Source organism: Anabrus simplex, chromosome 2, assembly GCF_040414725.1.
Source record: "Anabrus simplex isolate iqAnaSimp1 chromosome 2, ASM4041472v1, whole genome shotgun sequence".
NCBI lineage: Eukaryota > Metazoa > Arthropoda > Insecta > Orthoptera > Tettigoniidae > Anabrus > Anabrus simplex.
In genome coordinates this window covers 511579745-511603567 of record NC_090266.1, presented here as the reverse complement: position 1 = coordinate 511603567, position 23823 = coordinate 511579745, and the positions used below count along the sequence as shown (strand labels likewise).

At 39.4% G+C, this 23823-nt stretch overlaps 1 protein-coding gene across 1 annotated transcript in view; it reads right to left on the bottom strand.

Annotated features, from left to right (window-relative positions):
• The window catches only part of Ide (Insulin degrading metalloproteinase), a 644148-nt gene that overhangs the window by 228961 nt on the left and 391364 nt on the right, over positions 1 to 23823 (bottom strand). The window contains exon 16 of the mRNA XM_067140877.2: positions 13138 to 13229. Coding sequence (XP_066996978.2) covers positions 13138 to 13229 — 92 coding nt within the window. The remainder of the gene's footprint in view (positions 1 to 13137; positions 13230 to 23823) is intronic.

Sequence of the window (23823 nt, the reverse complement as noted above, 5' to 3'; positions counted from 1 at the left end):
TAAGACAGAAGGCTCAATCTTAATAGATTTAGCCGGTCAGAAGATCCCTACTAGATTTTTAATAGATACAGGTAGTGATGTATCTCTCGTTAAGGAAAAGTGTGCACCTAGGGACGTTTTCGTGAATCGAAAGGAGATCCTCCAACTGAAAGGCATCAGTGGAGACGTAGTATTCACGAAAGGGGAAGTTCGAATCCCGATAGGAGGAAAAATCCTAGAATTCCACCTGGTAGGCAATGATTTCAATCTGAAGCAAGATGGGATCATTGGGAAGGATATCCTGCATAATAGCATATTAAATTACCAGGATGGGTATGCGCTAATAGCAGGAAAGAAATATCCCTTTGGTGCACGAGAAGCCGTATGGGTCACTTTGGAACCCCGAACCGAAAAGATAGTGGCTATCGAAGTAGATAAGAATAATGCCGAAGGCCTTGTTGAAAAGCAAGAAGTAAGACCAGGCGTTTACTTAGCAGAGTGCTTGACCAAGTCGGAAGATTACACGGCTATTGTCAGTATGTTGAACACTACTGATAAGGCTTGGAGATTATTGAGTCCAGTGGTAGAGCTTCATGCTGTAGGGAAAGAGACAGCTGAATCACCCACTGTAGTAAATAAGGTCGAGCGAGCGCCTTATCTAGAACAAGCAGCGGAACGCAAGAGTACTCAAGGAATGGCAGTAATAATAATAATAATAATAATAATAATAATAATAATAATAATAATAATAATAATAATAATAATAATAATGTCAGTGGTGAACAAGTGGAGATCAGGTCTCCCGTCACCAAATCTAGGGCTCAAAGATTGCGAGAACAATTGCGTTTAGACCACTTAGCGCCTAAAGATCGCGAAGAGATATGTGCGATCTGTACCGCCTACCAAGATGTGTTTTACTTGGAAGGTGATAAGTTGACGCACACGGATGTGCTGCAACACGCCATTCCGACACCCGCGGATCAACCCCCCATACATTTACGGCAATATAGATTGCCCGAAGCCCAGAAAGAGGAGATAGGTAGACAAATCGACAAAATGCTAAATGAACAAATTATAGCTCCTTCTACTTCTCCGTGGTCCTCGCCCATACTTTTGATCCCCAAGAAAATGGACGCCTCTGGGAAGCAAAAGTACCGTCTGGTAGTTGATTTTCGTGAGCTCAACCGGGTTACAATCGGTACAGCGTACCCACTTCCGTTAATTACGGTGATATTAGATGCTTTAGGAAAGGCCCGATACTTTTCCACCATGGATTTGGCGCATGGCTATCATCAGGTCATGTTGAAGCCAGAAGACAGAGAAAAGACCGCATTCTCTGCACTAGGGAGGCATTATGAGTATTTAAGAATGCCCAAGGGGCTCAGGGACAGTCCCGCGATGTTCACGCGGTTAATGAAAACCGTATTAACAGGCCTAGAAGGCATAAAATGCCTCTGTTATTTAGATGACGTCATTGTCTATGGTAGCTCGATAGATGACCATAACCAGAAGCTACGAGACGTATTGGAACTTAAAATTCGGACCGGACAAGTATGAGTTCTTACGAACTGAAGTCACATTCTTAGGTCACGTCATTACGAAGGACGGAGTCCAACCTGATGAGAGGAAAACCCAAGCAGTGAGGGATTTTCCACAACCTACTGCTACGAAACAGTTGAAGGGATTTTTAGGGTTGTCAGGTTATTACCGCAGGTTCATACCTAATTATAGTAAGATAGCGAAGCCACTGTACGAGCTCCTAAAGAAGGACGTACCGTATGTGTGGACAGAACAGCAGGAACATGCGTTCCAGGTACTGAAGCAGAAACTCATTGAAAAACCAGTCTTACAGTACCCCGACTTTGAGAAGCCATTCATTTTAACCACAGACGCAAGTGGGGAAGCGCTAGGTGCTATACTGTCTCAGGGTCCGCTAGGCAAGGATTTACCGGTGGCGTATGCTAGTAGGACACTAAATAAGGCAGAAAGAAACTACAGTACCACGGAAAGAGAAGCGTTGGCCATTGTATTCGGTGTGAAATATTTTCGTCCTTATTTGTTTGGACGTCATTTCACAGTTGTGACCGACCATAAACCATTAAAGTGGGTTTTCAGTGTACGAGACCCATCTTCTAGGCTACTGAAATTTAGGCTTAAGTTAGCCGAATACAATTTTGATATCGTGTACAAAGAGGGCAAGCGTAATTGCAACGCGGATGCTCTGAGTAGAATTCCTGCTACCCCTGAACAGGAAGTGAGAATAGTTAGCTCTGAAGGCCAAGAGCCAGACATGGCAGGCAATGGGGAACAAAGTAATGAAAGGACGTCGACTCCCAGCATGAGGTCGAACGGGGAAAGTGAGCAGACAGGCAGACTCAGCTCTGAATCCGAGGACGCTTCGGTAGAGGTGACAGAGCCTGAGAATGAGGTAGGAACGCCTGCTACAAGCAATTCGAAGTCTGAGCTAACAGAGCAGGAAAAACGGGACATAATCGAAAAAGCGCATGCTTCGCTGGTCGGAGGTCACCAAGGCATTACCAGAACGTATGCTAGGGTGAAAGACCACATCCAATGGGATGGGATGCACAAGGACATAGAAAACTATATTCGTTCATGTCCTTCTTGCCAAAAGAATAAGATTACCGGGCCAGAAGTGAAAGCCCCAATGGTAATAACAGACACTCCAGCGACAGTGTTTGATAAGGTCTCATTAGATATCGTAGGCCCTCTAGACCTAACAGAGGCCGGAAATCGATATATACTCACCTGTCAGGACCAGTTATCGAAGTACCTGGTCGTGAGTGCAATGCCAGATCAGACCACAGAAACAGTAGCCAGAACACTGATAAATAGTGTAATCAGTATCTTTGGAATACCAGGAACGATCTTAACCGATCAAGGTGCGAATTTCATGGCGGACATGTTTAAGAAACAGTGTCGAACCTTACGAATTAAGAAGGTACACACAGCCGCTTTCCGCCCACAATCAAACGGAAGCCTAGAAAGGTCACATAGAGTGCTAGGTGAATTTCTGAGACATTATGTGTGTAGCTCTCAGAATGACTGGGATAAGTATCTCCCAATGGCTATGTTTGTGTATAATACTACCAAAAATACTAGCACTGGTTATTCACCATTTGAATTGATATTCGGAAGAAAGGCCAATATTCCAGGCGTACTACAGAGAAAACCTGAGCCAACTTACAATGAATATCAGAATGTGGTAGAAGAATTAACACAACGACTCCAGGAGAGTCACGAAATAGCCAGGAAAACTCTAATTAAGAGTAAAGAGCAAGAGAAGTGTAGGTACGATGAATCACAGAACGAAGTTTCCTTTAAGGAAGGAGACCTAGTATTGCTCCGTAATGATGCTCTAAGACGAGGGCGTAGCAAATCAAAATTATCGCCACCATATCAAGGCCCCTATAAGGTCATAAGGGTAAATGGTGTGAACTGCACACTCGAGCTGAATAAGCGAGGAAAACGGACCACTGTCCATAAAAATAGATTGAAGCTCTATATTGATTAGAAGCGGGCATAAATAGTTGTATTTGGTTCTGATTTCGGCCGCGGTAAACACACTCCCTTTACCTCAACGGCATTGTGAACTTTCGATGACTGCTGATAAGGTTAGTACGAAATACCCTGTCAAGTCACGTGCCAAATTAGGGATACCGATGTTAGAAATTTAACCTAGAAATTACAGAGCCAAGGATTGTTGGTACGGGACGTCAAACAGTGCACGATCCTCAGTACCCGTCAGAAAGACCACAGTAGCGAGGCTGTGAGTCTAGATGTCAACCCTCACAAACTTGACCCACGAGGTCTTGAGCTGAGCACAAGGCTCACTCATGTAGTGAAAGCAGAAGGCTTACAATTTAGTTCAGAGTTAATAGGAGCATTGGTAATACGCAACATAGTATTTTATTGAACGGGCATGATAGAGAAAAGGCTACAAAAAATTCACTAATATGAAAGGTAGGAAATTGTGAATAGGTACAATCACAGAGTCAAACAATACGGTCACATACACAGTGATTCTCACGAAGGAAAGAATAGAATGAGTCCTGTAGTAAGGCACACGGAAAAACCCCGTGTGGTGCCGGGGATCAACATAAGTAGTCCTGTATACCAGAATAGCACCACAGCCGATCCAGCTTGTCGCAGGAGGCGACAAATGGATCCTCATAGAGAGCGGCCTTGCATGTAGTCTTTAGCACAAGTGTGGGCGCCCTATGGGAGGTGTGAATCCCTTGGGACGGATTCCACCTGGGGTATGTCACCACTGAGCCGGTGGCTACTCAAGGAGGTGCGATTTCTGCACTACACAGAATCCACCTAAAGAGAGGAAGGTTGTGAACCACAACCAGGTCTTGTTGTTGTTAGAAAAGAAAGTCATACTAGGGGCATGAATTATAATGTATCCAGACCAAGGCATCATATGCCACTCTGCAAGCTCCATGCACGGTTACTCTGTGCCACTCTGCGCACAGCGAATAACTGGGGAAGTATGTCCCATAAGACGTTACCCTCAAGGTAAAATTCTGACCTTCAAATTACATAGCCGTTACCCTGGGCCGGCAACGCTATGTCTCCTATCAGAGGATGTTGAAGGCAGAAGGTGAGCCACCCTCGGCCGGGAGTCACCCCTTGAGAAGACCCCGTAAGGCGGGTAGTTACCTGAGTGCCTATGGATAAGCCAGGTAAGAAGAACCATATTCTGCATCCAATAGCACATTGGAAAAGGTTCTCGCGAACTCAGGACTCATGATACCGAAGATTGCCGTGAGATAAAAAAATGATTTGAATACCATACTCATGGGATGGAATCGAACCCGAGACCCACGGTTCCGCAAGCGAGCGTGTGGTCAGTATAAACAATAAGCCCCGTAGAGTCACTCAAATGTCATTCGGAAAGGAATAGTGATGACCTATTGTGTTAACACCCTAGTGTTGTGATTATCTAACTTAAATGTAAGACGAGATTAGGCGTAAGACAGCGCGAAGTTACTCTGTCAGAAGATAAGACAGACCGTATTCATTTGCAGGCACAATGCCCAGGACAGCAACCTTGCTGGTGCTGATAACGCGGGTAGCCGCCTGCGAGCCGTTAGATCTACAAATAACTCCCTATGACAACTCACCCGGAGTGTACTTTGAAGATAAGGGAGAAGTAAGGCTGTACAACACCGAATGGACACTAGTTACGTACGTTCAGTTAAATAAATTGTCCGAGATGTACAATTTAGCTCGTAAGAATTTACAAAGGACCCAGACTCTTTGTATTGATATTGAAAGAGAAATGCACTTATCATGTCAGCACGACATAAGGCTAGTAGAGCTCCAGTTAACACGCATACAGGGATTAAAGGATATAATAAAGAAAATTTCAAGGGGAAGGACGTTAGACAGTAAACGAAGTAAAAGGGGGTTAATTAACGTAGTAGGAACCATAGCTAAAACATTATTTGGAACCCTTGATGACGAGGACGCAAAATTTTACCAAGGTAAAATTAATGAGCTAGAGCAGGAACAATTATCCCTTATAAAGTCAACCAAGGAACAATTAGTAGTAGTGAGATCTACTCTTCAGTCGGTTAACAGCACGCTATATGATGTCACAGCTAACGAATTGAAATTGAGCGAAAATTTTGAGCAGCTAAAGACATATGTACAGAATGAAACTTTGCAAATTTCAGAGGCCTTCCGACATTCATAATTACAGTTAATGTTAAATAAACACCTGATTGAATTGCAAGGTGTGTTACTTCAGCTGCATGAACACTATCAGATAATCTTAGATAGTATTATAAATGCTCGGTTAGGACTAGTACAAGTACGAATACTTAGTCCAGATGATATCTTAAAGGCTTACAAGAAGGTACAAGGGGAATTTCCCAAAGGTTATGACCTGCCAATAGAGATAAGAGAAAGTTATGGGTATCTCACATATCAAATTTCAACAGTGAGCGTGTACCTAACAAAAGACTCCTTGGTATATATTTTAAAGCTTCCATTGACAAACGGAATTAAATATTCCCTGTATAAATGTGTTCCCTTCCCTACCAAAATAAAGAACAATCCCAACCATTTTGTATACCTACAGGAAGAAAAGGAGTATGTAATCTTAGACAAAGAGAAGCAAACATACGCACAACTAGGTAAGGAACAAGTGCAAGAGTGCAAATTAATAGAAGACAATCAAAGGTTGTGTAAATATAATTTTCCTCTAAGAAATGTAATTACCAAGAAACCTTGTATAATCAGTTTGTTAACAGGTGTGAATCACCTTCCCAAAGACTGTGAAAAGAGAGTATTGCCAATTTTCGAGCTCACTTGGATCCCTGTGAATGATAATAAATACATTTACATATCCCCTAATGAAACCCAAGTGACATGCATTTGTAAAGAGTCTACTAGTGATGTAAAATTACATGGCCTAGGTATAATAAGTTTCATGGAATTGTGTTAGATAGTAAGATACAAAGTTCAGGGAGTATAAACTCCACCATGAAAAAGGACATTATACCTGAAATTGCACTGGAATATGATTGTTGTGAATCAAGTTATAGTAATATAAAACTCAGTGATATTCCTGAATTAAACAAAGTGACTGTAGGTAACTTATTGAATCATGTAAACGATCTGAAATGGACAAGCCAGAAAGTAAGCGAGGTCGAACGCTTAGTGCAACAGCAAGAGACTGAACTCAAGCATAATATAGCATTAAGATATGTAAGTGTGTACCAAATTGTAACTTGGGGTGTTTTAACCATAATGATAGTAATATTGTGTTGTTGTTGTGGCTGTTGTAAAAGCTGTAAGTATAAACCCAAGTGCATTGGGGACTACAAGGAACGCTGCCCCAATCTCTGTATCTATCAAAATGTGATTACTGCCAACAGTAAGGCAAGGGTATCGGACGAAGACATTACCGTCCAATTTAAGCAACACAGGGCTACTGGAAGGGCCCCCAGTGAGCCTGTTTTTCAGTCAGAGTTAGAACTAATAGAAACACCAGAGTCAAGGGTGTTACCGGAAGAGATATTCGCACAGCGTAGTCCCACTAATAGGAGAGTAAGCTCCAAAAGATTGTAATTCATAAGTATCATAGTTGTAAAGATTACAGTTTGAAAGTAACGAAATGAATGCAAGAGATGTTTGCATTCATTTCTCCCTAGGGGAGGGAGGTGTCGTGTCCTCCCAGGGACTTGAACCCAGGACTGCTGTTCCCTCCGAGGATCGAACCCAGGGAACGTAGGAGGAATAGCTGTACCTGATGTATTAGGAATTAGCCTGTCATAAGAGGCTAGGAGTCAGGTATAAGCATACCTAATAGGCGTACCTGATAATAATTAAAAGATGTAAAATAATTATACTCATGGAATTGAATAGTCAGTTAAGAGTGGAAATCATGTTTCTTGCATGTTAGGAAATCTTGAGTAACAGAGAAGTTTGTCATACAGGATGTGACTCATGTTGACAGGGCATGGTTCAGCAGCGTAGACGCAGTAAGAATATACTAGAAGGGTCTCTTGGATACAGGCCTCTGATTGGCCAGAATCACAGAAAGTTAGGCAGTCACGTACGCAGGTTACCACAAGCTTCGAGAACATGGGGTGTGGCCCCACGAGGCTATATAAGGGCAAGGAAGCCATTATTCAGGGCTTCTACGATTCACTTCGCGGACCAGTTGTCAGTAGAATCCCTGCCGGTCGGTAGGACGATTACGCAATCAGTAATAATAATAATAATAATAATAATAATAATAATAATAATAATAAGTATTATATACTTCAACGGACGACTAGTAGACAGACTTCTCGCTCAAGACTTGCCAACATTAAGTCTTTATTTCAATTGTACATAGTGTACATATTGTAGTTAACCTTCAGTATCAGAATATATTAACTTCGTGGGAATCCAATTCTTCGTCTTCCTCCTGATCTGCACCTTAGTTGAAACTTCCCAACCTATACGTTCCAACCGCTCGGGAACGATCCAAACAACCTTCCAACCAATCTGACCTTTCCTAAGAGCTCACCTATAAGCTCAAATCCTGTCTGCTGATTTGCTGATTATCAGACATCTTTGTATACTCTAAAATTGACATGTAAACCAACATTACATTTCATAGATAATATTCTTGTACAATTTTGACTAAGTCCATATCTGCTTTGAGAACAGTCTTTTCTAATATGTTTCTCCACGACACCATTACTTTGAACTCCAGTAAAAATACGGCTTGCTACAGAGGAGCCGCATAAGTAGCTCATCCGTAGTGGTTTGCCATACATTCCACAATATGCCTGGATAACTGCTCTTTGAAAATGACCATATGTGAATTTTTTCCATGTTCCAGTCTTTTCATAATTTGCCCCACATTCAGCCTAAATCCAAATCAAACAGGAGAAACCTCTCAGTCCAACCTGCAGACTGTCCACATTTTTGTTACTGTGATCTACTCCATCTCCAGTTAGTAACGAGATGTTAGAATGGGTGTGTGTGGTTTTGTTGCAACGCATATAGGTTTATGTCAAAAATATTGTCTTTACGTCTTTTCTCATGTATCATGAAGTTTTGTTTGTCCTTGGCATTATCTGATAGTGTTTCCTCCCGCATGTTACCTGTGAAACTCATGGACTGATTAATTCTGAAACATTTTCTGGTTGTTTTGGTGTCTCCTCATTTGTGGCCACTGTAGATGGTAGTTTATTTCGGCCGTTGCAGCCCGTAAGCTTTGTCACAACTCTCCTCATCCGTCTGGTGGCCAACTTTTCGGGGTATGAGGGTGATATAAGTAATAGATTCACCACTAATAGAAAGGTCTTCTCAAGCTCTAAAATCTCATGCAGTTCCAAACTGTTGAATGAGAAACAAAAATTACAATTAAAAGTCTCACTACTTGAAATGCCCAGGGTCACCTACAGGTGACACCTCGATTTTCACTATGAATATGATATACCAGTAAGTAGTATGAACTTCGATAATATATACTAGTTGAAATATACACTTACTTTTTACAGTTATTCCGACTCTTACAATGAGAGCTACAAGAAAACATCCTCTGTTGTGATCAGACAAGCTTCCTTTCTAATTATCACTAAAGGAATAACACTGCTTTATTGTTCATTTCCTGTTACTAACATTCCATACTATTATACAAACAGACATGCTTCCCAACTTAGAATTTGATTACAGTCAATGTTTTATATGCATTTTTTTATTTTTAGAATTTGCCTCACATCACACCGACACAAATAGGTCACATGGCAACAATGGGATAGGAAAGGGTTAGGAGTGTGAAGGAAGCAGCCCTGGCATTTTCCTGGTGAGAAAATGGGAAACCACGGAAAACCATCTTCAGAGCTGCCGACAGTGAGGTTCGAACCCACTATTTCCCGATTACTGGATACTGGCCGCACTTAGGCAGCTGCAGCTATCGAGCTCGGTGCCTAGCTGTTAGAAAAGATGGAGTGGTAACAGCCCCTCCCTCAGCTTTGACGGTGACGATCTACTGCAGTAGAGTTCTCGCGGCACATCCAGGCGAAGAAACAAGAATATTAAATATTAGTATTAAAGAATATTCGATTTTTATACTTTCAAACTGTTACCAGTGGTAAATGAATTGGCGTATGGCTTTTAGTGCCGAGTGTGTCCGAGGACATTGTTACCAGTGGTAACAGTGGATACTAGCACGCTTCGCTGCGGGTCTGATGTGTGGTAGCTAGCAATGACTGCTGTGTGCTATAATGGCAATGAGAGGGAAACTTACAGTGTTATGCCCAATTTGGTGAGCGGTTCCAATTTTCATGGCACTAAAGACATGGATGCAGCAATGGTTTCCTTTTCCAACATAAATCTTCCATAACCTTACGAACAAATTATGTTTTTGATGAGTTTTCATTAATTCATCATGACTACAATTTTTCAAACAAAATTCCCCTCCTTCAGTATGAAGTAAGAATTGGGGCGTTCAGAGCACAAGGGAATCAAGTCCATTTTTGGTCATTTTGGACTTATTCCACCTTTAAGTACTATTTATGAAGCTGCTTTAAGAGCACAAAAGATTCATGTCCAGATATTGTAAATAACTGTTATATGATTGGCAATTCTGTTGAGCACACAGGGAAGCAGTCATTTGTTCAGAGCACAATGGGAATATGTCCACTGGCACAGTTTCTATGGTTTGCTTTGTCGTATGCGAGATTTAATTAAAATGTCATTGTCTCTGATGAAGTTGTGTCAAGATCCGAGCATGAATGTCTCAGCCATTGATCACAAATACTTGGTATCAGGACATTATTACTTACCTAATGACAGTGATTTTGGTTTAGTGGAGAAAGCCAGTAGGACAATCTCACTCTTTTACGCACCAAAAGATTGGATGGATATCGTTAGACAAGCAAAGAAAACGTCCCCTGGATTTGAGGTCATTGGAATGAAATTCTCAGACTTCTTATCCACCAGAAACTAGAAGAATTCAGTAACGAACAGAAAAAAAATGGTTGATGGTTATGACATCAACTGGCTGACTATGAGTTGGTTACTTTATAAAAGTGAATCCCCTTTTACCCTGATGTTTAAGCAGACTCTGAACCCTGATATGCAATTTGACGAAGTTGACGTAAGAAAGAAGTCTCCCGACCATCGCATAACACAACTTTATAACATCCAGCAAGGCCCTCTTATACCCAATGTCGACCAGTAACAAAAGCGAAGAAGAAGGACATAGAGTATTTACTGCTATACATTCCGCCTGTGCATCATAATTTTTTCAAGAGCCTACCATGTGAAACTGCCGCGAGGGCTTCCTCGGCTTTGCAAGGGCAAGCAGACGAAAGTGAATACGTATTTCTTTGAATCTGAACTGTATAACTTACTGTTTGGAAATATTTGCTGTAAGCATACATAGAGAAGAAAATTATAATTATATATTCAAGAAAGGTATTTCCTTTACTGTTTCCTTAATAAAACCAGAAGCCTATAATAAAGAGGAAGATACAAGTACAACACATTCAGAGCACAAAAGATTCAAGTCCAAATCCAAAGTACAAGTTCAATACATTCAGAGCACAAAAGAATCAAGTCCAAAACTTTACTTACCTTTATGTCTATTTTTCTCAAAACATTCTTATTGCGACTTGATTCCTTTGTGCACTGAACGCCCCAATTGTGCAACTGCACAGAATAAAGGTACTTGTCCATGATGTAACTTAAAAAAAAAAGAAAAAAAAGACTTGCAACTTCTGAGTTGGCCAAGAAAATTTGAATGTTTTTGTGTAAACTGTCGCACAATTCAGTAAACTGCATATATCACTCAAATCTAGTGCATTCTCTGCCAACTGAAAAGGGCTTGAAGAGTTAGATAATTTTAATTGCACAACCTCTTCATGTCTTCTTTGATATAGCTGTATGAAATTATGAACAGAATCAAGGTACATATGCATATTTCTGTCCGCTGTAAACATAATAAAACATATAATTGAAAACGTATGATTAAAGTACGATGAAAGAATTTCCGTATGTTCTATTACTGTATAAGCTTCAATGCTTCAGAACATGAAATAGATAAAGAAGATGACAAGGAAGGTGACAAAACGAATCGATTCAAAATAATGTTCGTGAAAAGATGAAAGAGCTGAGGAATAGAATAGGATAGAGGAATAGAATAGAATACAGGAACAGAAAAGGAATTTTGCTTTAAAAGGAAATTGAAACTGAGCTCAACATGTCACCAGGTTTGCAGATTGAGGTACCAGTTTATGAATGAAAATACATTAACAAAATGAGAGCACACTAATCGAGAATTAGCAGGGAAGATGAAATACTAAACAAAGTGGAAACTGAAGATTTATCTCCCATGACTTCATTGTAATTAAAATAAACCAAGTAAGTTGGCTAACCAGTTCAGGTCACGTATCTATCAGATACTGGGTTCTAACCTTACTGTCGGCAGTCCTGAAGATGGTTTTCCATTTTTATCAGGCCTAACCCTGCTCTATGCCATCATTGCCATGAGATCTGTCATGTTGGTGCGGAATAAAACCAATAACAAAAAAGAACACCTAAATTATAGTTAGAGATATTATGTACAAAACCAAAATCTATGTCATTTTCTGATATTCATAGAACATTTTTATAGAAATGCTCAATCTTCCATGTAGAGCTATTGTACCATATTATTGACAACCGCTTTATGTTCAAAATTTGAAATTTGTTCTCTCACCAAACATTTCCTTTTCACCATTTCATGCCTCTCTCTTCAGTGTCACAGTAAAGTAAGTGATAAGCAAGTTGTGGCATTACCAGAAACCATGATCTCCAAATTACACTCAGTTGACCAGAGAAGTTGTGTGCACATAAATTTGAGTAAAAAATCTCTCATAGTGTAAACACTCCATGCAGTGTTTCTTTTCATGAGCCACTTTTCAAGTGGAGCAACAAGAAAAAACCAAGTTGCATGTTGTGTGTAAACAGCAAACACCAAATTTGTTGCTCGATGGGAATTTTGCAGGCAATTTAAGTTGCCTCACAGACAAGTACTTTAAGAAGTAGTCTGGCAAAAATATGGAAAGCAGATGAATTATAGATATCTTGTTTAAAAGCAAGGGTTTATGAGCTATACTAGTACTGGATAGTCAAAATCAGTACCATATTCCAGACAAAAATTATTATTAGTCACTGCTCAGAAAATAATCTAGATATCTATAGTTGACTGTATCATATCTATTTAAAAAAAAGTAAATACCTCCAAGTTGCAGACCTTTGTCAACCGCTGTTTAAGGAAGATTCTAAACATCTACTAGCCGGAAGTAATCTCCAATCATGAACTATGGAGAAAGACAGGTGAAACCAATTTGGCCATACAGATAAAGCGGCGGAAATGGAAATGGATAGGGCATACGCTGAGAAAAGGGAATGAAGCCATTGAGATAGAGGCACTGGATTGGAACCCGCAGGATAAAAGGAGAGGAAGGCCCAAACAAACGTGGCAAAGATCTGTACACATGGAGGCAATGGAAGAAGGCAAGACTTGGAGAGAAGTGAAGAGGCTGGCTGGCAACAGGATCAGATGGAGAGATTTTGTTGATGCCGTATGTTCCACAAGGCACAATAGAAATTAAGTCAAGTAAGTCAAATATTAATACAAACCTTTCTATCAATGTTGCCATGAATAAAACATTCAATGTGCAACTTTGAAAGGAGCTGTGGTACGAAGGCTTCAAGTGATTTCAATGTCAAATCTGCAAAGAAACATTTTTGTTACTTGTACTCTTTTAAAAATATTTCAAGTATAACAAGAACTTAAACACATGAACAGAAGAAGAATAGTCTTGCACACATACCCACAATTCTAAAAACATAAATTTGAATGATGATGATGATGATAATAATAATAATAATAATAATAATAATAATAATAATAATAATAATAATAATAATAATAATAATAATAAACCATTCCTGTAACTCCTAGCAGACGGTATGAGATACAGGAAAGTGAGTATAGGTAGAGGGAAGTCAAGTAAGGATTATAAAAATTTGTTAGTCTTATGGCCGGTTTCACCAAGCTTCGCTTATAAATTTGACTACTGTTTAACTCTGACAATTCGTTTATCGTCCATTTTTTCGTTTCTTCAATGTCCGTTTACTTTGATGATCATCAAACGCAGCGTCAATTTTGACGCACCGATTTTCGACCTTCAAACATGACGATTCGTGTAAAATGGTGTGTCTGTGTTGTAAACACTGCAGTGCTCAGTAGAAGTTGGAAATTACAGATCTCTTTTAAAGTGTTTTAAGCATTTTGGCATTTTACAGGAAGTGTTAAAGCATTTCACAGAATGTTATTTAGATCATGAATGTGGGAGACAACTTTGATGCTGAATTACTGTATATAGAATTACTGGAAAATCTGGGACCTGAAGTGCAATTTCTAACCGTTATGATAATTTCTTCTCAATGGATGACTTCAATTTTGTAACTAGGTACAGACTTTCCAAGAGAGTAGCACTGAAACTTTTAGAGCAAATTGAAAATAGACTGGAATATCCTACTAATAGAAACTCTCCGTTAACACCGATACAACAACTACTTTTAATTCTACATTTTTATGCTACTGGTTCTTTTCAATTGGTACTAGCAGATGTGAATAGTGTATCTAAATCAACAATTTGTTGCTATATTAGGAAAGTTTCTGAAGCAATTGGTTCATTGAGACCCCTGCATGTAAATTTTCCTGAAGGTGATGAAGCTCGTTCAGTTATTCACGATTTTTATATGATAAGCAACTTCCCTGGAGTAATAGGTGCCATCGACTGTACACATACAATATACCTATACTGTGTCCTGATGAACATAATGCAGTAGTTTTCCACAACAGAAAGTCTTTTCTCAATTAATGTACAGACTATTTGTGATGCTAATTTACTAAAAATTGTTGCTAGATGGCCTGGATCGGTTCATAACAGTTTTATTTTTAATAATTCTGAAATAAGAATGAAATTTGAGATGGGAAGAATCCAAGATGGACATCTCCCAGGGGATAATGGATATAGACTTACACATTTTCTTCTTACGCCATTCTTAAATCCACAAAATCAAGGCGAGGAAAACTACAACAGAGCCCATATTAAGACAAGAAACACTGTTGAACGACAATATGGAGAGTGGGAAAGGAGATTTCCGGCCTTATCACTGGATTTAAAAACAACAGTAACAACATCTTTGTCCATCATAGTGGCTACCGCTGTGCTACATAATATTGCTATGCAAACACAGGAAAATGAACCCCCTGGAAGATGAAGTACTCCATCACTACCTAGAAGAAAAAAGATGACTTAACAGGAATTATTTAGTCTTTGAGAAAATTAATGTAGGCCTACCTGGCTTAGCTGATGAAGATGGTCCTCCAGTTGTTAATCGGAACAGAATTGTTGAAAAAGCACACACTTTATTGTTTTCTATAGCACACAATAGGCAATATTTAATGTGACTGTATGTTTGTTACTAATAGGTAATTTCTTAATGTTACTTAACTTTATAGGTTAATAAATTTGTAGATTATTATTATTATTATTAAATTTCTGCTATTTGGTTTACGTCGCTCCAACACAGATATGTCTTATGGCGACAAAGGGTTAGGAAAGGCCTAGGAATGGGAAGGAAGCGGCCGTGGCCTTAATTAAGGTACAGCCCCAGCATTTGCCTGGTGTGAAAATGGGAAACCACGGAAAACCATCTTCAGAGCTGTCGACAGTGGGGTTCGAACCCACTATCTCCCGATTACTGGATACTAGCCGCACTTAAGCGACTTCAGCTATCGAGCTCGGTATATTATTAAATTTAGTCTACTGTTTCTTCAAATAAAAGGAAAGTTTTGCCTCTAGCACTGCACTTCTCTGTTTTTCATTTTCTTGCTTAATTTTTTCGGGTTCTTTTTTCATGTGTATTAAGGCTAGTTCTTCGTTATGCCTTAATTGCAGCATGTCTAATTCTTGCTTGCAAAGATACCTTCTTGCTTCTGACAATGCAATAACTTTTTCACAAGCTTTCAATGCTTCTGATTTCTTTGTCTTCTTAAAAGAAGGCCGATTTCTTGATGCCCACGATATCTTGCTCCAGCTAGTTGATGGTGGAAGGTCACGGATTGTATTCGGGACCGTTTCTTCACTGGTAGGGATAAGGATCTCTGTACTTAGTTCTTCAAACGTCACCAGTACATTGCATGGTTCAATAGTGTTGCTACTGGATGCGGTTAGGCCTATGCATGCAGAATCGCTATCCAAGTTGTTGGGAAGAGGCTCTACTTGGTCCAGGATTATTTCTAGCAATTGTGATGATGTTTCGTCTAATGAAGGGGTTACAGCAACTCCACCTCCAGTTTTAAACATATCCACCTTATCCTGGCATCGTTTTTGCTTAGCCCTACGTTTGAAGTTGTCATAAAACATTTGCAATTGTTTCACTGACCTCTTACAAATGAGAATTAAAATAATTTGCAAGTTCTATCCATGTTTTCTCTTTATCACGCAACCTTATGCCATCTGTTTTCTTGTTTTCGATTGTCTCTTTCCTTTCGGCAACAAGACTCACGAACAAACTCTTCTCGTCTTCAGAGAATTTGGATCCTCTCTTCTTTGACAATATTATTATTATTATTATTATTATTATTATTATTATTATTATTATTATTATTATTATTGAGACCACTCTTATAACAGAAAATTAAATTACACAACAAGTCTATTTTCAACCACGGCTCAGTACTTCAATTATTAATCAAGAAATGGCAATCGGAACGTATGATAAAACTCGATATAACGCGAAGGAGGTGCAGGTTGGAACGAAATAGAGTTATTTTTTTTGCTATGGGCTTTATGTCGCACCGACACAGATAGGTCTTATGGCGACGATGGGATAGGAAAGGCCTAGGAGTTGGAAGGAAGCGGCCGTGGCCTTAAATTAAGGTACAGCCCCAGCATTTGCCTGGTGTGAAAATGGGAAACCACGGAAAACCATTTTCAGGGCTGCCGATAGTGGGATTCGAACCTACTATCTCCCGGATGCAAGCTCACATGATGATGTAGATATTGATTCCCATAGGGAACCTAAAATATTTGTCCTGAATGAGTAAATTTATAATACCAATATAATGGTCCGTTATTGGACATTATAAATTTTCCAGCTAACTCATTCTTGGCTGCCTGCGTTTCGCCCTCGTGTGCTAAGTTAGGCTCGTCAGTTGGGACTTAGCACACCACCCAAGACGCAAGGCTAGTGCATACCGTGGAGGCCACTGCATAGGCTATTTGAAGCCACCAGCAGTGCCAATGCACTATGAGAGCTATGTCTCATTTAAAAAAATAGATGCCTGCCTGGCCATCAAATGATGTAGATATTGATTCCCATAGGGAACGCAGGCAGCCAAGAATGAGTTAGCTGGAAAATTTATAATGTCCAATAACGGACCATTATATTGGTATTGCAAGCTCACAGCCGCGCGCGAAATAGAGTTAGAAATGGTTATGGAAGTAAGGAGAAATTGAAGGAACTTACTAGGAAATTTAATCCAGCAAAGAAGTCAGTTAAGGATAACATGATGGCAAGCATAATTGGTGGTCATACAAATTTTAGTGAAAAATGGAAGGGTATGTATAGGTACTTTAAGGCAGAAACAGGTTCAAGGAAGGACATTCCAGGAATCACTAATGAACGAGGGGAGTGTGTATGCGAGGATCTTCAAAAGGCAGAAGTATTCAGTCAGCAGTATGCAAAGGTTGTTGGTTACAAGGATAATGTCCAGATAGGGGATGTGAGTAATACTAAAGAAGTATTAAAATTTACCTATGATAACGACATTTACAATAAGATACAAAAGTTGAAAACTAGAAAAGCGGCTGGAATTGATAAGATTTCTGGGGATATACTAAAGGCAATGGGTTGGGATATAGTACCATATCTGAAATACTTATTTGATTATTGTTTGGTTGAAAGAGCTATACCAAATGAATGGAGAGTTGATATAGTAGCCCCTGTGTATAAAGGAAAGGGTGATAGACGTAAAGCTGAAAATTACAGGCCAGTCAGTTTGACATGCATTGCATGTAAGCTTTGGGAAAGCATTCTTTCTGATTATATTAGACATGTTTGCAAAATTAATGACTGGTTTGACAGAAGACAGTTTGCGTTCAGGAAAGGTTATTCCACTGAAGCTCAGCCTGTAGTATTTCAGCAAGATATAGCAGCAGATATACTGGATTCAGGAGGCCAAATGGACTGTATTGCGATTGACCTATCTAAGGCATTTGATAGGGTAGATCATGGAAGACTACTGGGAAAAATGAGTGCTATTGGACTAGAAAAAAGAGTGACTGAATGGGTGGCTATATTTCTAGAAAATAGAACTCAGAGAATTAGAGTAGGCGAAGCTTTATCTGTCCCTGTAATAATTAAGAGGGGAATTCCTCAAGGCAGTATTATTGGACCTTAATGTTTTCTTATATATAGCAATGATATGTGTAAAGAAGCAAAATCAGAGATAAGGCTGTTTGCAGATGATGTTATTTTGTACAGAGTAATAAATAAGTTACAAGATTGTGAATGGCTGCAGGGTGACCTCGATAGTGTTGTGAGATGGACGGTGGGCAAGGTATGATTATAAACGGGGTTAAAAGTCAGGTTGTGAGTTTCACAAATAGGAAAAGTCCTCTCAGTTTTAATTACTGTGTTGATGGGATGAAAGTTCCTTTTGGGGATCACTGTAAGTACCTAGGTGTTAATATAAGAAAAGATCTTCATTGGGGTAATCACATAAATATGATTGTTAATAAAGGGTACATATCTCTGCACATGGTTATGAGAGTATTTAGGGGTTGTAGTAAGGATGTAAAGGAGAGGGCTTATAAGTCTCTGGTAAGACCCCAACTAGAGTAGGCCCTATGGTTCAAGAGTATGGGTCCCTCACCAGGATTACTTGATTCAAGAACTGGAAAAATCCAAAGAAAAGCAGCTCGATTTGTTCTGGGTGATTTCTGACAAAAGAGTAGCGTTACAAAAATGTTGCAAAGTTTGGGCTGGGAAGACTAGGAAGAAAGGAGACGAGCTGCTCGATTAAGTGGTATGTTCCGAGCTGTCAGTGGAGAGATGGCGTGGGTGGACATTAGTAGACAAACAATTTTGAGTGGTGTTTTGGTCACAATATTGTACCAGGAAAGCCTAGGTCCTGGTCCATATTAATTGAAGGAAACGCTATTCCAGCATAAAAGATCCGACCGACGTACGAACATCTATGTAAAGAATGTTCCAGTATGTGCCAGACCCTACGAGTGCACTAGGCGGAGTCAAGTGACGTCACCTGTCGCTTGAAGCTCACCTCCCCTAGAGATATTTCTCGAAAGAATTTTTCTTTTACCAGCTTTTTAACACCTTAACCAATTTCAACGGGACAAACGCTGAATTATAGCGGACGTCATAAAAGTTAATCCCTGTGAATTTCGAATTAATTCATCCCATGGTTGTTGAGTTATAATAATTTAAAGTTTCAACGAAATTACGTAATCACGGTCACATGGCCGAGAGAGATGCTACCCCTCCCAGCGCTGGTATCTATATATGCCAAGGCCAGCCAGCCAGCAAGCAGTACAAGGACGAGTAGACAGCTGTGTGAGTGAGATAGAGGAGAGACCGGCCCGCGTACAGTATGTTCGCGCAGTCACGGTGAAAGTACTTTCCGTCGTATTTCCGGAACGCGAAATTATATCGCCGACAGAATTATAAAAGACGTCGCACTATATTTAGTATATCGCGTCGCGACTACAGTCTAATCCTAAAGACATTTAAGAATGTAATACGAGTGAACTTATTGAAGTGCAAACATTAACTATTTTACGTTCACAGAATATGTCATTACGTGTAGACTTATGATTTTGAACTTCTGCAGAAACTAATGTGTAGAATCACCAGAACTCGTTTCTTTCCGAGTATTGAACTGTATTCCTTTATTCATGCTACGTCAGTATACAATTTACAGTAATTTGAGTGAAAATTAAGAACTTTTCTGAGGTAATATAACATTATAATAACAGGATAAGCAGAAAATAATTCTTAGTGACTTAATGACTGTGTTCAAAGACTGTGATTATCGACTTGCCTTTTCAAGTGTGAACTGTGCATTTATGAACGTTTCAATAATGACTGTAAATAGTAATTCATACAGGAAGGACTGTGAATCTTTCAATTACGCCATAAATAGTGTTCAACAGTCAATGACAGTGTCAGTGTTAACTACTCGCACTAAGTGAATTTTTCGTGTACGAAAAATCACCCTAACGAGCTGCAATTCTACATGATCCAGTTCCAGCCGTCATCACCTCATCGGGAACGTCAACATGGTGTGTCAAGGGAACATCGCCGATCCTGATTCTCCACGGAACATTCCAGATGTCCATCCTTCGACATTTTGTAGCAACATTTCTTGCCATAAGTGAGTAATAACAAACTGACTAAAATTTTTTTTTTTCATTAATTTGTGAACAGTGGAAACTTCAGTGCCGCGTGTGAACAAATATTTCAGAGTTCTCATAAAGTGATTAATTTAATTTCAAATTTCAGTTTCATATCTCATAGAAAGACTTTAGGCTTTTCAAGTGTGCTATATATCAAGGGTGACGAACTGAGAACTGAAATTATTAACCAAAATTTAATTTCTCATATCAACTTACAATTATAAGTGTGCTTAGGTTTAGAAAGACTTTAGGTGGAAATTCAATACCTCATATTCTCACATATGAAAGACTTTGAAATCAGTAGTATTTATGCCATTTTCATGAACAGAATTCAGGAAGATTACTTTCAAACTTTTAATTTCAATGCCAGATTTGAATCAAAAATCATATCGCAGGGTGAAGAATTAATAAATTGTTTTGAAAAAGATTTTTTTAACCATCTATTATTCGCTCTGCGAGTCTATCCTACTCTGTATCAGCTCCAAAACCAAGTTCCACTCCCTGAGGTCCTACTCATGCCCTTTGCCCACAACTTTTCCTGGTACAATATGAAGATAAAGTTGGAATTCAAGAAGACAAATTGGGGCAAATATTCATTTATAGGAAGGGGAGTTAGGGATTGGAATAACTTACCAAGGGAAATGTTCAATAATTTTCCAATTTCTTTGCGGTCATTTAAGAAAAGGCTAGGAAAACAACAGATAGGGAATCTGCCACCTGGGCGACTGCCCTAAATGCAGATCAGTAGCGATTGATTGAATATAACGTAGTTTCGAAATGCGAGATCATGTCAAAATAAATGGAGCGTCATTTCCAGCTCGCTAGTGACGATGAAATGTAAAAGGTTTTGACGAAGCGTCAAAAAGAAACGGGTCGTCATTTTTGACAGACGTCAAGCATATTAGGATGGAGCTTGGTGAAACCGACGGTTAATTTCTAGAAGTAATGCAAAGAACAGAATTAAATTAATACATATACAAGGTGTATTAAAATTCAATGGCAACACTTCAGGAATGGAAATCACACTCACCCCCCACCCACCAACTAGAATTTTACCTTTTCTTTGTTTTGCTCTTTGTTTTACGTCGCACCAACACAGATAGGTCTTATGGCGACGATGGGACAGGAAAGACCTAGGAATGGGAAGGAAGCGGCCGTGGCCTTAATTAAGGTACAGTTCCAGCATTTGCCTGGTGTGAAAATGGGAAACCACGGAAAACCATCTTCAGAGCTGCCAACAGTGGGATTTGAACCCACTATCTCCCGGATGCGAGCTCACAGCTGTGCGCCCCTAACCGCACGGCCACCTCGCCTGGTATTTTTACCTCAGAGGACACTTAAATTGTGTATGTAATCTTATACTTAGGATAATGAACAAATCCTCCGTGTGTGCATGTGCTGTCAGATAGTATGCACTACAGGCATTTTTGATCATGTTTGGCACTCAATGCAAAGAGGAGGAGGAGCCTTTATTCAGGCAGGAGAACAGTGTGTTCCAGGTGGCATTAAGACATATTCAGTGCAACAGTGTTGGGAGTGCTGGATTGCACTATCATTTGCTAAAGGTTGGTAATTACGCAGTTCAGGACGCACGTTGTCATACACTGTTTTCTTGTCACTATACGAGGTATCCATTCCTTGAAGCTTTGTTGCAGAATTGAGTTTTGATACATCCCCTTTAATTACCAGATACTGTAATAGTGGAATCATGGCTGAGAAGTGATTTCTTAATGTTTCTTTGTAACAAATTGCTTTACATCGCACCAACGCAGATCGATATGATGACGACGATGGAGTACGAAAGGGTTACGAGTGGGAATGAAGTGGCTGTGGCCTTAATTAAAGTACAGCTCCAGCATTTGCCTGGTGTGAATATGGTAAACCATGGAAGCCATCTTCAGAGCTGCCGATAGTGAACAAGCAGGCAGCTACATGGCTCAAACCATGCAGCCACTCGCATGGTGGAAGTGATATTATGGATGTGGAAAATTTCTCATGGAACTGGAGCATTTACTGCAGACAGGATAGGAATGGTACGAGGGACAGTATTCATAAAACATGAAATTCACTTCTAACGATAATATGCAAACTGATGTTTCCGGGGTGTACAGACTTAAAACGGGTGATACCGAAGCTGATGTGGAGTTATTTGATCAGATAATCAGATAAGTGTGGAATGACACAGAAAAGAATGTTACTGCAGCGATGATGTCAATTTACCACAAATGCTAACTGGGAAGATAATGGGAATAATAGAAAGCATGCCCAACAAATGGTAAATAAATTACTCTGGGAAGGAGGCCTGTATTCAGGGAGGAGATCACTTTGAACATATTACCTGATACGTCCACAGTGTGTTCCAGGCGGTGTAACAGGTGTAATTGGTGTAACACACAAGTGTTGGGAGTGTTGGTTTGCACCAACGTTGCTAAAAGCGAGATAACTGTAATTATGCATTTCTGGACGAATGTTGTCACAAAACAATTTGACTCTGTAATTGGTGGACACTCAACAGTAACTCATTTAGAAGGGTTTAGATCAATATGTTTTGTTGAAATAATGTCCAGATAGTGACGGAACCAACTAGAGAGAAAAATATTGTAGATGTGGTGTTGATAAACCGCATGAGCTCTATAGAGAAACTGAAGTGATAGATGGTAGAAAGTTTTTTAAATAACTGTTAGGTTCTTCAGTCAGCCGAGACAAGTTTTGAATAAAAACATTTATAAACAATCTAAAAAAAGAAAACATATGGCAGAAGATTATACCTGAAAAAGAAACAACTTAATTAAAATAGAATCTATTCTACTTTAGATTCTTCATTAAAACAAAAGCTATTCTACTTTAACCCCTTAACTGGGGAATAGTTTCATAATGTCAACCAGCCAGTGGGTAATTATTCACCGCAATGTGCTCTTTTGCAGTGGTTACAGTAGTGTGCGGCAGATATAAATACTCGAGAGAAAAATATATTACTTGATTTATTTAAATTATAAGTGACATAGTAGGAATTCAATAGCATTTTATTATTACTGTTATTCTTGTAAACCATAAATATATACATATTATACCAAGTGTGTTCATACAAAAGTGAATTTAAAAAGTGTTCCTTGCATTAGTATGATGGCATTTTTTCAAGTTTTCATATATTCATCAGTAGGTTATAAATGCTTTGTGGTTCATAGTTCATTCAGAAATTGTGCATAGTGAGTAAATTTGGAAGCATTTACAAGCACGAAGTGCTATGTCGCATTCCTCACAATAGTAGACAACTTCCTGTTGCCTTCGGCTTCATAGGCACACAACACAATGTTTTCTTGAGTCGTCGGTTTCTCACACATGAAGTGACGCAACAGTTTATGAACATACACAAACCAATTTACAAACAGTTATCAGAACATAGACATGCAGATCACAGAACAACTGAACCACAAATAATTATAAATTAACTAACAAGGAGAGGCTGACCCTGCATCCAACTGATTTCAACAAGCTTCAATGTACCTGTTAGGGGACACTCATCAGTAACTCGTGTAGAAGGGTTTAGGTCAAGACGTTTTCGTTTTTGAAAAATCCGAGGTCAAATGTCATGACGCAGGATCTGCTTCGGACGAAGTGGAGGTGATAGAACACTTAACTGCAAACAAATTATGCTTGTCAGGTCCGCAACCTTATAATTTCCGAAAAACTGATGAATCCCCGATTCCAATGCAATGCACATATACTTGGAGTGTTACGCCGTAGTCAACCGGAATGGTGGCCGAGTGGTCACAGTACATGTGTGCAAACCTCAACGATGTGAGTTAGAGTCTTGTCGCAGCTGTGTTTTTGT